This window comes from Oncorhynchus tshawytscha, linkage group LG13 (assembly GCF_018296145.1).
Source record: "Oncorhynchus tshawytscha isolate Ot180627B linkage group LG13, Otsh_v2.0, whole genome shotgun sequence".
In the NCBI taxonomy this organism is placed as follows: Eukaryota; Metazoa; Chordata; class Actinopteri; order Salmoniformes; family Salmonidae; genus Oncorhynchus; species Oncorhynchus tshawytscha.
This window is the reverse complement of record NC_056441.1, coordinates 28,989,801-29,008,140: the sequence shown is the minus strand read 5'-3', so window position 1 is coordinate 29,008,140 and position 18,340 is coordinate 28,989,801. Positions and strand designations below refer to the sequence as shown.

The 18,340-nt window shown below is 41.7% G+C and overlaps 1 protein-coding gene across 2 annotated transcripts in view; it reads left to right on the top strand.

The window, feature by feature from the left end:
• The window catches only part of LOC112264643 (KH domain-containing, RNA-binding, signal transduction-associated protein 3-like), a 155,469-nt gene that overhangs the window by 117,750 nt on the left and 19,379 nt on the right, over positions 1 to 18,340 (top strand). For both annotated transcript variants that reach the window (XM_042295500.1, XM_042295501.1), the window contains exon 7: positions 17,991 to 18,073. In XM_042295500.1, coding sequence (XP_042151434.1) covers positions 17,991 to 18,073 — 83 coding nt within the window. The remainder of the gene's footprint in view (positions 1 to 17,990; positions 18,074 to 18,340) is intronic.

The following is an 18,340-nucleotide window of genomic DNA, read 5'->3' as shown; positions in this document are numbered from 1 at the left end:
AGCATACGACATCTAGCTACATGTTGAACTTCCATCCTCTCAGGCCAGGAGTACAAAGTATGAATTTATGGTTGGATCAAAATTGCCGTTATAATCATTGGCTAGTACGGAGAATTAAGTAAAACCAGATGTATGAAAAATCCCTAGCGCCATCCACGGCCAATTTAGGACACTTTTAGCTAGCTAGCCACTGGAGGACAACAACACAATGAGATGCAACAATTCAAGTTGTTTATGTTAGTTACATATTGCTCTCAATGTGATGTGATAGGAGTGAAGCCAAACACAAACTGGCTTCCCATTAAACTTTTTTTTATCAAGGGAGGCCAAATGCTCGCTGGCTTCCCTTGCGTTCAATTGTACGGGCGGCAACAATGTCATACTCTTTCTGACCAGATAGATGGCCTACACATACAGACAGAGGGACCCTGTTTTGCTCGCTCCGATGCATTCTCCGGTGAGATACAAAAATAATGCTGAAGGTGACACGCAGATGTAGCCTACGAACATTAAAACAGGGAAGGGGTAGGCCTACCTCTCATTGGTGCGAGCAGCTGCTTCTCCCGCACTGTGTACACAATTATCTGACTTGTAGATCAATGTCATACTCGGTTACATGTACAAAGTTCGATAGGCTGAAGGAGAGGATGAATCGATTCAATCAGAACAGATTAGAGGTATTTTCAGAATAAGGCAGAAACAGATAAAATTTGCAAAAAACTTTAGTGAACTGGCGATTTGTAACATTTTAATCGATTTTCTTACCAATGCATGCTTCAATTGGATCAATTTGGGCTACCGGGTGGGCAAATAAATTCACCCGTGGACCGAATTTGGTCCGTGGGCCACCTATTGGGGAACCCTGACCTACTGTATTGAGCATTCTGGAGTTAGTGTAATGCTCCGGGTGTCGTGGGTGTGGAGTCAAATGCAGGAGACAGAGAGTGAAATGCTGTGTGTCTTTAATAGCACAGGGTGCTCACAATAGTTACGTTCCCAAACACAGGGAATCAAAATGTACAACGGAAAAATCACGACCAGGCACTAACACGTACCTCTACAACAGAGCCGAAGGTTACACTGAAATAATCCCGCACAACAACCAGGCGGGCCGGCTGTCTAATAAAGACAAACTAATTAAACATAAACAGGTGCTACCAATAAACATACAAATAGGGGGAGGAAAGACAATCAGTGGCAGCTAATAGGCCGGTGACGACGACCGCTGAGCGCCACCCGCCCGGGAAGGGGAACCACCCTCGGTCGGACTCGTGACAGTTAGGATGTTTTTGTTTTGGTAATTCAATTATTTGCAGAATTCAGTGGATTTACTGTGCCTCTCTCTATTATCAGTGATTCGATAATAACAGTAAGTAGCGATATCAGATTATTGGCGAATCTAATTTGTATAAAACTAAATTATGAATGAGATTATTTGCCTAGCAGTCTGATTACACAATACAGTAATTGTATCCAAATCTCATTCCAGATATTTCATAGGGCACACAAACACACTCGTGCAAGCACAAACACACACTCACAAGGCCATAAGGAACCTGTTAGTGACCTGCCTTTCACCTGCCAGCAAAAGCAGCAGCTACTCTTCCTGGGGTCCACACAAAACATGAAAAATGACATAATACAGAACATCATTAGACAAGAACAGCTCAAGGACAGAACTACATACATTTTAAAAAAGGCACACATAGTCTAAATACAGTTGAAGTCGGAAGTTTACATACACCTTAGCCAAATACATTTAAACTCAGTTTCACAATCCCTGACATTTAATCCTTGTAAAAAATTCCCTGTCTTAGGTCATTGAGGACCACCACTTTATTTTAAGAATTTGAAATGTCAGAATAATAGTAGAGAGAATGATTTATTACAGCTTTTATTTCTTTCATCACATTCCCAGTGGATCAGAAGTTTACAAGCACTCAATTAGGATTTGGTAGCATTGCCTTTAAATTGTTTAACTTGGGTCAAATGTTTTGGGTAGCCTTCCACAAGCTCCCCACAATAAATTGGGTGAATTTTGGCCCATTCCTCCTGACAGAGCTGGTGTGAGTCAGGTTTGTAGGCCTCCTTGCTCGCACACACTTTTTCAGTTCTGCCCACAAATTTTCTATGAGATTGAGGTCAGGGATTTGTGATGGCCACTCCAATACCTTGACTTAAAGCCATTTTGCCACAACTCTGGAAGTATGCATGGGGTCATTGTTCATTTGGAAGACTAATTTGCGACCAAGCTTTAGCTTCGTGACTGATGTCTTGAGATGTTGCTTCAGTATATCCACATAATTGTCCGACCTCATGATGCCATCTATTTTGTGAAGTGCACCAGTCCCTCCTGCAGCAAAGCACCCCCACAACATGATGCTGCCACCCCCGTGCTTCACGGTTGAGATGGCTTTTTTACCGCGGTTTTGGAGCAGTGGCTTCTTCCTTGCTGAGCGGCGTTTCAGGTTATGTCGATATAGGACTGGTTTTACTGTGGATTTAGATACTTTTGTACCTGTTTCCTCCAGCATCTTCACAAGGTCCTTTGCTCACTATCACAAAAACAACAAAGAGAATAAACGAAACAGTCCTGTAAGGTGCAACCACTACACAGAAATTAACTACCCACAAAAACCATGTGGGGAAAAGCTACCTAAGTATGGTTCCCAATCAGAGACAACGATAGACAGCTGTCCCTGACTGAGAACCATACCCGGCCAAAACAAAGAAATACAAAAACATAGAAAAAAGAACATAGAATACCCACCCAAATCACACCCTGACCAAACCAAACTAGAGACATAAAAGCTCTAAGGTCAGGGTGTGACACAAAGAGTCACTGAGTTTGAAGGTAGGCCTTGAAATACATCCACAGGTACACCTCCAATTGACTCAAATGAGGTCAATTAGCCTATCAGAAGCTTCTAAAGCCATGACATCCTTTTCCTGAATTTTCCAAGCTGTTTAAAGGCACAGTCAACTTAGTGTATGTAAACTTCTGACCCACTGGAATTGTAATACAGTGAATTTTAAGTAAAATAATCTGTAAACAATTGTTGGAAAAATGACTTGTGTCATGCACAAAGTAGATGTCCTAACAAACTTGCCAAAACTATAGTTTGTTAACTATATAGTTTGACTCCAACCTAAGTGTATGTAAACTTCCAACTTCAACTGTATCAATGTATGAAAACAAACTGTCAAATAGGGGAGAGGCGTTGTGCCACGAGGTGTTTCTTTATCTGTTATTTGAGGTTTGCTGTTTATTTGAGAAATATGAGATGGAAGGAAGTTCCATGCAATAAGGGCTCTATATAATACAGTACGTTTTCTTGAACTTGTTCTGGATTCGGGGACTATGAAAAGACCCATAGTGGCATGTCTGGCGGGATAAGTGTGTGTGTCAGAGCTTTGTGTAAGTTGACTATGCAAACAATTTGGGATTTTCAACGCAATGATGTTTCTTACAAAAAGAAGTGATGCAGTCAGTCTCTCCTCAACTCTTAGCCAAGAGAGACTTGTCACGCCCTGACTGTAGATTGCTTTGTGGGTTTCTATTTTTAGTTTGGTCAGGGTGTGATGTGGGTGGGTATTCTTTCTTTTTCTATATGTTTGGCCTGGTATGGTTCTCAATCAGAGGCAGCTGTCTATCGTTGTCTCTGATTGAGAGCCATACTTAGGTAGCCTGTTTTCCCATTTTGAGTTGTGGGTGATTATTTTCTGTTTAGTGTTTTTGTTGCACCTTGCAGAACTGTTAGTTTATCAGTTTGTTGGTTTTGTTCCAGTATTCATCTTTATTAAAAGTCATTATGAATACATACCACGCTGCACTTTGGTCCTCTTCTCCTTCTCCCAACGACAATCGCTACAAGACTGGCATGCATAGTATTTATATCAGCCCTCTGATTACAATGAAGAGCAAAACATGCCACTCTGTTCTGAGCCAGCTGCAGCTTAACTAGGTCTTTCCTTGCAGCACTGGACCACACGACTGGACAATAATCAAGATAATAATTTAGACAAAACTAGAGCCTTCAGAACATGCTTTTTGGAGTGTGGTGTCAAAAAATCAGAGCATCTCTTTATTACGGCCAGACCTCTTCCCATCTTTACAACCATTGAATCTATATGTTTTGACCATGATAGTTTACAATCTAAGGTAACGGCAAGTAATTTAGTCTCCTCAACTTGTTCAACAGCCACACCATTCATTACTAATTTCAGCTGAGGTCTAGCACTAAAGGAATGATTTGTATCAAATGCAATGCTCTTAGTTTTAGAGATGTTCAGGACCGGATTATTACTGGCCACCCATTCCAAAACAGACTGCAACTCTTTGTTGAGTTGGGTTTCAGTGACTTCATTAGCTGTGGTTGCTGATGCGTATACGGTTGAATCATCAGCATACATGGACACACATGCTTTGTTTAATACCAGTGCAGGTCATTGGTAAAAATAGAAAAGTGTAGAGGGCCTATTTCATACCATCCTTACTTCCTGTCCATGCAGTGTGGTGCAGGCCTTGGTCGCATCACATGCCTCGGACTCAAACACATGAGTTCCATCAGAGCCGGAGAGTGTCTGCATTCCATTCCTTGTTAAAATTGTGCACTATATATGTGATAGGGGCTTTTTGGGACTTAAGTAGTGTGTCGTGTTAAGCAGACAAACACTTACAGTGCCTTCAGAAAGTATTCACACCCCTTGACTTTTTCCACATTTCCAAATTGTATTGTGTTACAGCCTGATAATTGGCCATATGCACGACTCTCTGTAGTGCCTTGTGGTCGGATGCCAAACAGTTGCCATACCAAGCGTTGATGTAACCAGTCAAGATGCTCTGAATGGTGCAGATGTAGAACTTTTTGAGGATCTGAGGACCAATGCTGAATCTTTTCAGCCTCCTGAGGGGGAAGAGGTGTTGTCGTGCCCTATATACAACTGTGTTGATGTGTGTGGACCATGACAGTTCTTTAGTGATGTGGACACTGAGGAACTTGAAGCTCTCAACCTGTTCCACAATACACCCAGTCACTACAAAGATACAGGCGTCCTTCCTAACTAAGTTAACGGAGAGGAAGGAAACTGGTCAGGGATTTCCCCATGAGGGAATTCCCATAAATGACAGAGTGAAACATGCATCCTGTTTGCAATAAGACACTAAAGTAATGCTGCCAAAGTTTACATATTAATTAACTTTTTGTCCTGAATGCAAAGTGTTATATTTGGGGCCAATCCAACTCAACACATCACTGAGTCCAACTCTTCCTATTTTTGAGAATGGTGGGGCCTGCGTAATGTTATGGGTATGCTTGTCGGTCGGCAAAGACTAGGGAGTTTTTTTTAGGATACAAATCCTAAAGGAAAACTTGGTTCAGTCTGCTTTCCAACAGACACTGGGAGACAAGTTCACCTTTCAGCAGGACAATAACCTAAAACACAAGGCCAAATATACACTGGAGTTGCTTACCAAAACAACATGGAATGTTCCTGTGGCCTAGTCACAGTTTTAACTTAAATCAGCTTGAAAATCTATGGCAAGACTTGAAATGACTGTCTCGCAATGATCAACAACCAACTTGACGAAGCTTGAAGAATTTTAAAAATAATAATAGGCAAATATTGTACAATCAAGGTGTGCAAAGTTCTTAGAGACTTACCCAGAAAGACTCACAGGTATACATGTATTGACTCAGGGGGTTGATTACTTATCTAATCAAGATACAGTGTTTTATTTTCCATTCTTAAAAAAAACACAAGAAAATAATTATTCCACTTTGTGTAGATCATTAGACAAAAAAATTACAATTAAATATATTTTAATCCCACTTTGTAACAACAAAATGTGGAAAAAGTGACTACTTTCTGAAGGCGCTGTACAACCAACAGAATGGCTAAAAACCACATCTGGTAGAATAAGATAAACAAACAGCATGATCCTTTTGGGTGGTGAGGGGCAGAGCAGTGTGTGTGTGTGTGTGTGTGTGTGTGTGTGTGTGTGTGTTGCGCAATACAAGTGGGTTAGTCTTGTTTATGATAATTCCCCCAGACTATTCTCCTCTATGCTGTATGTTAGGAGCCAGGGTGTGTGCATGTGTTTGAAGCTAGACTACACCCTTCATGCTGACACTGTAAAGAGAAGACAAGTGTGATATTGTAGCTGACAACAGTGTAATGCTCCTGAATACAGTATAATGTGTATAAGTACAGGTTACATACAATACAAACATTATATTGCTCCATGAAAAGGTTTATCACTTTGCATTATATTGGCTTTATTCTCTGGATTGGTGACAGTGATTTTCATAACATAATGTCGTGGGCAGAGCATGCACGCTTTCCTTACAAAGCACACCAAAAACAGGTTTCAAAAGTAGACATTTCTGTTATAAAACAGATGGCTGTGACATAATGATCATGAGAAAAAGTTGTTCATGCAGGTAGGGTAGGGTATTCATTTGAGCCAGTTCGCGACAGCAGGAAAATGTTAATTATTATGTCGATTATAATTCTTATACATTTTTGTTGGGGTTTAAACATTTTTTGTAAGGGAAAATCGAGTCTGATATTTGGAAATGGGAAATTAGTATTTTTAAACCTCATATACACTACAAGTTTAACATTTCCTGCAACAGGGTGATCAATTTAAGATCCTACATCTGTACTGTATAGCTTAACCATGACATTTATTTGTTTTTAAATATACAATGAGTGTACAAAACATCTTTCCATGACGTAGACTGACCAGGTGAATCCAGGTGAAAGCTATGATCCTGTAACGGCTGTTGGAAGGAGAGGACCAAGGTGCAGCGTGGTATGTGTCCATATTTATTTAATGAACACAGAAATAACAAAAATAACAAAGCGAACGACCGAAACAGTTCTGGCTGGTGCAGACACACAACAGAAAATAATCACCCACCACTCAAAATAGGAAAACAGGCTACCTAAGTATGGTTTTCAATCAGAGACAACGATTGCCAGCTGCCTCTGATTGGGAACCATACCAGGCCAAACACAGAGATATAACACATATAACACAAAACATAGAATGCCCATGCCAACTAACGCTCTGACCAAACTGAAAGATACATAAAAAGAGACATAAAAAGGAACTAAGGTCAGGACGTGACTGTCCGAGGACTCCGGCTGGACAGGTCTGTGTGGGCATCTGTCCGCGGTGGCGGCTCTGGCGCAGGATGTGGACCCCACTCCACCATAGTCTTGGCCCCCTTAAGTGGCGCCTTCAGAGCGGCGACCCTTGCCGCTGACCTCGGACTGGGGACCCTTGTAGCGGGCCCCGAATAGACGGGAGACTCCAGCAGCTCCTGACTGAATGGCGACTCCGGCAGCTCCTGACTGACGGGCGGCTCTGGCAGCTCTTGACAGATGGGCGGCTCTGGCAGCTCCTGACAGACGGGTGGCTCTGGCAGCTCCTGACAGATGGGCAGCTCTGGCAGCTCCTGACAGACGGGCGGCTCTGGCAGCTCCTGACAGACGGGTGGCTCTGGCAGCTCCAGACAGGCGGGAGAACCTGGATCCGCCGCTCATCTTTCGCTGCCTCCAGCTCTGCCTTGGGGCGGCGATATTCCCCAGCCTGTGCCCAGGGTCCCTTGCCGTCCAATATCTAGTATCTAATATATAGTCCAGAACCCTCTGCTCCTGGTTACCACGCTGCTTGGTCCTTTCTTGGTGGGTGATTCTGTAATGGCTGTTGGAAGGAGAGGACCACGCTGCACCTTGGTCCTCTCCTTCCAACAGCCGGTACAGATCCCTTATTGATGTCACCTCTTAACTTCACTTCAATCAGTATAGATGAAGGGGAGGAGACCGAAGGATTTTTAAGCCTTGAGAGAATTATTTTATTTTTCATTTATTTACATTTTTTATTTAACCTTTATTTAACAAGACATGTCAGTTAAGAACAAATTCTTATTTACAAAGACGGCCTACACCAGCCAATCCCGGACGACGCTGGGACAATTGTGCGCCGCCCTATAGGAATCCCAATCACAGTCGGTTGTGATACAGCCTGGATTCAAACCAAGGGTGTCTGTAGTGACACCTCTAGCACTGAGATGCAGTGCCTTAGACTGCTGCGCCATTCGGGAGCCCAAATTGAGACATGGGTTTTGTATGTGTGTCATTCAAAGGGTGAATGGGCAAGACAAAAGATTTAAGTGCCTTTGAACGGCGTATGGTAGTCGGTGCTATGCGCAACAGTTTGAGTTTGACAAGAACTGCAACACTGCTGGGTTTTTCACACTCAACAGTTTCCTTTGTGGGTCCACCACCCAAAGGACATTCAGGCAACTTGACACAACTGTGGGAAGCATTGGAGTCAACATGGGCCAGCATCCCTGTGGAACACTTTTGACGCCTTGCCCTGACGAATTAAGGCTGTTCTGAGGGCAAAAGGGGGGAAAGGGGGGTGAGGCTCAATATTAGAAAAGTGTTCCTAATATTTTGTACACTCATTGTAGGTTCAAAGTGGCATAAATCCCACTTGAAATGCCGATGAACATAATGGGTGTATAATGTCTAACTCTCATGGAGATGCTATGGCGGTGTGAGACTCCAAACCTCCCCTCTGTATTTCAGCAGCATCCTTCCCTATCTGTTCCTCTGATCCAGCGGGTGTATTGTAGAGCACAGTAAAGCGTCTGTGATACTGTTGTTGGAACATGCAGTTCCAGAGCCTCTATTAGTCTCTTTGGCCTATGAGGGCAACCCTTATCTTTTAACAACATGCATCTCAGCCCTCCTCTGGCATACAAATGAAAGACTCACTTAGGAGCTGTTTCTCTGCTCTCGCCCTCTCGCTCTCTCGATTTGCTTTCTCTGTCTGCTGTCTCTATCTCTGTCTTCTCTTCTGCTCCCTTTCTCTGTCTGTTCCCCTCTGTCTCTGCTCCATCCATCCCTTTCTGACATGTTAATCCTGTTTGAACTTGGAAATGTAGCCATCTTGTATTAGTGCTGTTTGTGTGTATGCCCTCATTTCTCCCTCAAGCACATTTTATTCAGACTATCAGTGCTTTGCAAGAGGTGAAACAAAGGTATGTGACTACCATTACCAATCGCAATAAAGTTTCTGACTGAAAAGCCGTTCAAATTTGCCAAAGGCCCATCTCTCTAAAGAAAAGTCCAGCTAACATAATAAAAGTTGTTGCTAACCTGCGAGCATGCTTAGTAAAACAGTCATGTTCTTGGTTCAGTTCTCCCCTAAACTCACTGGAGCTGGTAAGTTAAACGACAATAACATGACATTGTTAGGCTCTAATGTGGATTTAAAGTGGCACTGAACACCACGGAGTAACAACACTGAGATGAGGAAGGACAGCACCCTGATAAAGTTGGGTCTGAGAGAGAGGAATTAAAGCGCCATTACATGGTAAGGGACAGTAGCCTTCAAATAGATTGTCAACCATACATGTAGCCTTCCCGCTAAGGGCTTGTATTACTAACATGTCTGTCATCCATGGTTATGTTAAAGATAAGATAATGCCTTTATCATCCCTGTGGGGAAATCTTGGTTGCAGTACAGTATATTCAGTGCATTCGGAAAGTATTCAGACCCTTTCCTTTTATCCACATTTTGTTAAGTTACAGCCTTATTTTAAAACGGATTTAAAAAATATATACAGACAAAGCAAAAACTGTTTTTCTTTTAATGGTTGCAAATGTATTACAAATAAAAAACAGAAATATCTTTCCTATGAGACTTGGAATTGAGCTCAGGTGCATCCTGTTTCCATTGATCTTCCTTGAGATGTTTTTTTACAAATTCATTGAAGTCCACCTTTGGTACAATCAATTGATTGGACGTGATTTGGAAATGCAGACACCAGTCTATATAAGGTCCCACAGTTGACAGTGCATGTCAGAGCAAAAACCAAGCCATGAGATCCAAGGAATTGTCTGTAGAGTTCCAAGACAGGATTGCGTCGAGGCACAGATTTGGGGAAGGGTACCAACATTTCTTTGCAGCATTGAAGGTCCCTAAGAACACAGTGGCCTCCGTCATTCTTAAATGGAAGAAGTTTGGAACCACCTAGACTCTTCCTAGAGCTGGCTGCCCGGCCAAACTGAGCAATCAGGGGAGAAGGGCCTTGGTCAGGGAGGTGACCAAGAACCCGATGGTCACTCTGAGAGAGCTCCAGAGTTCCTCTGTGGGGATGGGAGAACCTTCCAGAAGGACAACCGTCTCTGTAGCACTCTACAAATCAGGCCTTTATGATAAAATGGCCAGACGGAAGCCACTCCTCAGTAAAAGGCACCTAAAGGACTCTCAGACCATGAGAAATAAGATTCTCTAGTCTGATGAAACCAAGATTGAGCTCTTTGACCTAAATGCCAAGTGTCACGTCTGGAGGAAACCAGGCACCATCCCTACGGTGGAGCATGGTGGTGTTTTTCAGCAGCAGAGACTGGGAGACTAGTCAGGATCGAGGGAAAGATGAATGGAGCAAAGTACAGAGAGATCCTTGATGAAAACCTGCTCCAGAACGCTCAGGACCTCATGACTGGGGCAAATGTTTATCTTTCAACAGGACAACGACGCCAAGCACACAGCGAAAACAACGCAGGAGTGGCTTTGGGACAAGTCTCTGAATGTCCTTGAGTGGTCCAGCCAGAGCCTGGACTTGAACTTAGCCAAACATCTCTGGAGAGACCTAAAAATACCTCCCCATCCAACCTGACAGAGCTTGAGGTGATCTGCAGAGAAGACTGGCAGAAACTCCCCAAATACAGGTGTACCAAGCTTGTAGCGTCATACCCAAGAAGTCTCGAGGCTGTAATCGCTGTTGAAGGAGCTTCAACAAATTACTGAGTAAAGGTTCTGAATCATGTAAATATGATACATAATTTTTTATTTTTTTTATACATTTGCAAAAATTTATAAAAACCTGTTTTTGTTTCATCATTATGGGGAATTGTGTCTAGATTTATGAGAGAGGGAAAAACTATTTAATCCATTTTAGAATAAGGCTGTAACATAACAAAATGTGCAAAAAGTCAAGGGGTCTGAATACTTTCCAAATGTACTGAATACACTGAGTGTGCAAGAACACCTTCCTAATATTGAGTCAACCCAACCTTTTTGCCCTCAGAACAGCCTCAAATAGTCGGGGCATGGACCCAATATTAGGAAGGTGTTCTTAATGTTTTGCACACTCAGTGTATTCAGTACATTTGGTGTCGAAAGCGATCATGAAAAACACAGCAGTGTTGCAGTTCTTGACACAAACTGGTGCGCCTGGCAACTGTACTACCAAACCCCATTCAAAGGCACTCAAATTGTTTGTCTTGCCCATTCACCCTCTGAGAAGCACACACACAATCCAGGTCTCAATTGTCTCAAGACTTAAAACCTTTCTGGGAACGGGTGCAGTATTGAGTAGTTTGGATGAATATGGTGCCCTATGTAAACTGCCTGTTATTCAGGCCCAGAAGCTAGGATATGCATTAGCATGGTAGTATTGGATAGAAAACACTCTAAAGTTCCAAAACTGTTAAAATAATGTCTGTGAGTATAACAGAACTGATATGGCAGGTGAAAACCTGAGGAAAATCCATCCAGGAAATGCTATTATTTTGAAATGGCTGTTTTTCCATTGAAAGCCTATCCACCATACAAAGACTTATGACCCAGTTCACGATCCCTATGTCTTCCACGACATGTGGCCAGTCTTTAGGAATTGTTTCAGGCTTTTACTCTGAAAAATGAGGGAGAAACACCACTTTCAATGAGTGGACAGTGGACATTTCCAGAGATGTTTTCTGCACGTGACCAGGAGTGCGCCTTTCTTGTTTTTCCTTTTCTATTGACGGAGATATTGTCTGGTTGAAATATTATTGATTATTTATGACAAAAACAACCTGAGGACTGATTATAAACATCGTTTGACATGTTTCTACAAACTTTTATGGTACTTTATGGATTTTTCGTCTGCCTGCTGTGACCGTGCTTTGTGCCAATGGATTACTGAACAAAATGCACCAACAAAACTGAGGTTTTTGGACATAAAGAGGGACTTTATCGAACAAAACAATCATTTATTGTGTAACATGGAGTCTTGTGAGTGTAAAAATCCTTCTTTAACCGGTCTCCTCCTTTCATCTGCAGGGATCATAGCATTAATTTGGATTCACCTTGTCAGTCTATGTCATGGAAAGAGCAGGTGTTCTTATTGTTTTGTACACTTAGTGTATGAAAACGCATAATCAGGCATAGACATGTACTGACAATAAATGCAGGTAGAAAAGGTGCAGTTCCTGAGAGATCAAGGATTAATCTGCACACTATACACATCAGTACACGGTCAACTACAGTGTTAATGGTACCAGCCTTCTTATCCTACTGGTGGTTGGGTTTCATTCCACTCGGACAAAGGATTGTCTTGTTCTACTCCTTTTGTGCCCCAGTGCCCTGTAAAGCTATACTTAAGAGGTAGAGCTCAAACTCCTGGTAAAAAGGATGTCTGGGGTGCATCAATAACTTGTGCGCCTTTTGTGAGGGCTCTCTTGTCATAAATGACCTCCAGACCTGTCTGCTTGACCCCCAGCACCTTACGAAGTTACAGAGTTCACTTTTTGTTGTTGTTGCATATTTCTCTGACATGCTACACATGTTATGGAAAAAAACAAGTGCTTGGGTTTGTCTGCTCTATAGATCCATTTAGTTTCAGTCGTAATCAGATTACATTATAACCAAAACCATGTTATGATCAGCTACATGGGGACAGGACATATTAAGATTAGTAATGGAATGCCGAGAGGACATATTTAAAAATGGATCTACGGAACGGAGTAGAACACGAGGATTCCTCAGCAATGACCTTATTACTGTGTCTGACAGAGAAAGAGATGATTCCATAATGTTATTCATTATGTGAATATACTGTAAATGCTATTCATTAAGCATGTTGCACAGTATTTGTTTTCTCAATGTTGTTGCAACTGACTAATCAAGAGACGATATGGACAATAACTTTTCTGTGTCATTGTATCATGTATCATGCGCTCATCGTGCAGGCATGTATTTCAGATACGAATCATATTTGTATAGATTCTTGAACTGGATTAGTGAATCAAGTTGCTGTGAAGATTTTCCACTGTTTCATTATTTATGGACTAGAAAATGATTTTTATTTCTGGGCTGACTCTCTTCCGCTTGAACAAAAACTGTGTTCTCTCTCCGATCTAGGATCATCTCCTTCTCGCTTTTCATACTCAACTGAGACTAATTTATTTGATAAGTGAGGCTAGCTACTGTATGCATACTTGATCAGCCACAGCTACATGGTTTTACTTTTTACCATTTTGCTGAGATTTTCTATAATTTAATATTAATAGACTGATGGATGCTGTCAGAAAGTATTCACACCACTTTACTTTGTTCACATTTCCACATTTTATTGTGTTACAGCCTGTTTTTAAAATGGATTAAATTCAGATTTTTTTTGTCTCTGGCCTACACACAGTAGCTGTAATATCGAAGTGGAATTATGATTTTTGCCATTTTTACAAATGAATAAAAAAGAAAAGCTAAAATGTATTGAGTCAATAAGTATTCAACCCTTTCGTCATGGCAAACATTTTGCTTAACAAGTCACGTAAGATGCATGGACTCAGTAATAGTGTTTAACATGATATTTTTGCAATAATAGTATTTAACATAATCTTTGAATGACTACCTCATCTCTGTACTGGGGTTGAATATTTTCCTGGTATTTTACAATTGTTCCACCCCGAGAATAAATCACTGGATTTGAGCTTTGATCAGCATGAACATTCCAACCTGAAGCTATCTGAGCCTGATGAGACATATATTAAACTGCACATAACGCACGACACTACACAACACTAAAATATACATTAATTGCTCTATAACGGTGACAAACGGTGCCCACAAATGGCCTACCTAAAGCTGTCCCAACAGCAGTCCCACAATCTTACCACTGCTACACCTGGCTATCAGTGGAGCATTGTCTGGCAGCGAAACAGTTCATTCAGCAACATTTCCTGCCTTTAAAAAAAACATCACTGTTAAGGCTGACTTGCTTAAATAAATGTGGATTCTAATGACATTTAAGATGTACAAACTATGGCATAAGGGGATGACAAGCGGATAAGAGGCAATCTGTAATTTCGATTAAGATATTAATGAGTTAGGATGGACACAGTCAGTATAACTATTTGTTTAGCACTTTTGAAATGTACCGTGACAGAATTCAGAACATGGGCATAACATGGTGCCTGACCAGTACGATGCCCTCTCTCTCCACGGTAAGCGCGGGGAGTTGGCGCAGGTCTCCTACCTGCCTTAGCCACACTCCCCGTGTGCCCCCCCCCCCCAATACATTTTTGGGGCTGCCTCTCGGGCTTCCTTGATCGTCGTGCCAACTCCATACGCCGGTATCCCTCCTCACACTGCTCCAGAGAATCCCAGGCGGGCTCCGGCACTCTCCCTGGGTCGACCGACCACCTGTCTATCTCCTCCCAAGTAGTGACATAGTCCAGATCTCGTTCCCATGTCCAGGAGTCCTGATATCGCTGCCTCTCCTGCTGCTGCCCGTTACCACGCTGCTTGGTCCTTTGGTGGTGGGTGATTCTGTAATGATTGTCTTCGTTAGAAAGAGAGGAGGACCAAAATGCAGCGTGATGATTATCCATTTTTTAATGGGATACTTAAACAACATACAAAAACAATGAACAGACAAAAAAGAACGAAGACGAAACAGTCCCATAACGTGAATACCAACACAGGAACACTGGAAACAGGAAACAATCACCCACACCCCACTATACAAAACAGGCTACCTAAATATGGTTACCAATCAGAGACAACGACTAACACCTGCCTCTGATTGAGAACCATATCAGGCCAAACACATAGAAACAGACAAACTAGACATACAGCATAGAATGCCCACTCATATCACACCCTGACCAAACAAAACATAGAAACAAACAACGCAAACTATGGTCAGAGTGTGACACTTTTACGATTTGCCCAAAAGTACCTGGGTGACTTCACACTAAATGTCCTGTAGCTCGCTCATACTTCAAGTTGTCCGTCTGAAACGTTGCACATACACTGCTTCCATCTTGTGTACACCATCAGAATTCTCTTGAAATTCAAAGATGGTGGTAGAATTATTATTATTTTTTTTCCTACCAGATCTATTGTGTTATATTCTCCTACATTCAGTTCACATTTCCACAAACTTCAAAGTGTTTCCTTTCAAATGGTTTGAAGAATATACATATCCTTGCATTAGGGCCTGAGCTACAGGCAGTTAGATTTGGGTATGTCATTTAGGAGAAAATTGGAAAAAAGGGGGCTATCTTAACTTTTGGCAGCAATTACAGCATTGAGTCTTCTAGGGTATGATGCTACAAGCTTGGCACAGAGTTTCTTCCATTGTTCTCTGCAGATCCTCTAACGCTCTGTCGGAATGTTGCTGCAAAGCTATTTTCAAGTCTCTCCAGAGATGTTCGATTGGGTTCAAGTCCGGGCTCTGGCTGGGCCACTCTAGGACATTCTAGGACATTCAGAGACATGTTCCAAAGCCACTCCTACGTTGTCTGTGTGCTTAGGGTCATTGTCCTATTGAATCTTTGTCCTCAGTCTGAGGTCCTGAGTGCTCTGGAGCAGGCTTTCATCAAGGATCTCTCTTTACTATGCTTTGTTAATCTTTTACTTGTTCCTGACTAGTCTCCCAGTCCCTGCCAATAAAAAAAACATCCCCACAGCACGATGCTGCCACCACCATGCTTCACTGTAGGTTCTGATGTCTTTGAGCTCTACGGACAATTCCTTCGTCCTCATGGCTTGGTTTTTGCTGTGACATGCACTGTCAACCTTATATAGACAGGTGTGCCTTTCTAAATCATGTGCCATCCATTGAATTTACCACAGGTGGACTCCAATGAAGTTGTAGAAACATCTCAAGGATGATCAATGGAAACAGGATGCACCTGAGATCAATTTCGAGTCTCATGAATACTTATGTAAAAACCTGATGAGGAAAAAAAGGAATTTAATCAATTTTAGAATAAGGCTGTAACGTGACAAAATGTGGAAAAAGAGAAGTGGTCTGAATATTTTCCGAAGGCACTGTACAGTACATGTCTGTCATTGTACAACCCCATGCCATGATTAAATAGAGAACAAACACACCAATAATTTCTTTAAAGAATTAAAGCTAAATACCAATATTTCTAAAAATGTATATAAAGCATTTTGGAATGAAATTTCAAATTTGAATCATATATTATATCGCTATGTATCATATTTATAGGATAAAATATGCCTTTTGATGCCACATTCAAACATTATATAATGACAGTCAATAATACACCATCCACCAACAAACCACATGACACACCAGTGATCTAACATGGTAATAATGATGTTGATACTGTGGTGATTAGGAAGCCAGAGGCCAGGGAACTCTATTTGTAACAGAGCGTACCTCCCAATTGGCACCCTATACCCCATATAGTGCACTGCTTAGGAAGGAATAAGGTGCCATTTGGGACGGATACAGATTCACACAGCCACAGCACCAGCCCAACTTTGATTAACTTTCTTTTCCATCATCGTACACAATTAGTTAGTAAGTTAGCTTCCTCGGGATTAAAGATAAAAGAGTGGATTCAAATAGTGTCATTTGGCAGAAGCATGTTTCTAATCACGCATTAGCGGCCTTCATAATAACATGGAGAATGGAGATGATGATGAGTATGTTGTCTCTCTCTCGCACACATTCTCTCTCACTGTAATGCTCACAGTTCATGCATGCAAATCACCCAGATGGAATTAGTGGTGGAGGGTTGGGGGGTTGGGGGGAGTGAGGGATGTGTCATGAGGGGTCCACATCTTTGTGGAACATAAGTCCCATTTATCCCAAATTAGGATGGGTGCGGCTGTGCGCCCTTTGATGTTCCTCTAGGCAGGGGGCTAGGGGGCTGGGGGTGTTGAAGGGGATGAGTAGGGGGAGGAGAGGTGGTATTGCTGGAGCACAAGCAGATGGTGATGAAATGGACTCATACACACGCGTACACGTACACACATACACACATATACACAAGGATAGAGCTACATGGAACAGTGGTACATCCACTATCCTTCTCCTATGTTCACAATTGAGAAATAATGTATCTGATTTGAGATCAGTAAATATTTTCGATGTCAGAGTAGTTTGAAACGGTAGAAAAATCTATGTGTGGGGTGGTGTCTTCAGATCAATGACAGTTAACAAATGCATAAAATAAACATTTACACATTAAATACATTTGAAATGACAGAATAATACTGATGTAGGATCATAATTTGAGACAGTTTGCTACGGCAGGAAAATAATCATGCAGCAACGGGAAATGTGAATTATCATGTGGATTATAATTCATTATTTTGTGTAGGGTTGATACATTTTTCATTAGGGCAAATCAAGTCTGATATTTTAAAGTGGAAATGACAAACTTTAGAAGCCTTTTTAAACCTTGGATATGCTGCAAATGTGAATTTCCTGCTTTGCAGGAAAACTCTCAGCAACAAAAGAGTGGTTACATTAAGATCCTACATCTGTACATCTGTGCTGATCTTTATTTAATTGATTACAGCTGTATCCAGCTGTTGGTAATGATCGGTTGGGGAACAATTCACATTTAGGGATCTGAAGAATTGCTTTTGACATACTTCCAGGAATTAACAGAGGTTTACAGCATGGTTGATGAATAGTACAGTTCTAAAGTAGGTAGTACAGTTCTAACTATAGGTAGAAGCACACACATATGTTATGACCAAATGAAGTGACCTGGACTGACTGACCAGTCTCATGGCAGACAAGGGATTTCATCTTCCTCTTCTGATTTATCCTCAAATCTTTTCATAGGTGGTAGCAGAGCGCAGAATAATGCAATTGTGGTGATGTTAATAAATGTTCTTTATGCATTTTATCCTCTCTTTCTATCTCCAGGAATATGATGATGGATACGGGACAGCTTACGATGACCAGGGTTATGACTCCTACGACACTAGTTACAGCAATCAAGGACAGAAGTAAGAGTCCGTTTCCTGTTTCTCAGGGCTGTACCTAAATGTATTCTCCGGGTCTCCTTGTCATCCTAACCCGTGTTTTAGCAAAACAAAACTGTAGATATAGTACATATTATTGGTGTACACCCTTATTCTTTATTAGTTCAATACGGGGTTAGAGCACATGGGTGGGCAACACAAGTGGACCCTATAAGGATTTGTCTTAATAAAAAATACATTCAGTTTGTCAGAGGTTGTTGGCAGTATATTGCATCAATGCTTTACATCAGA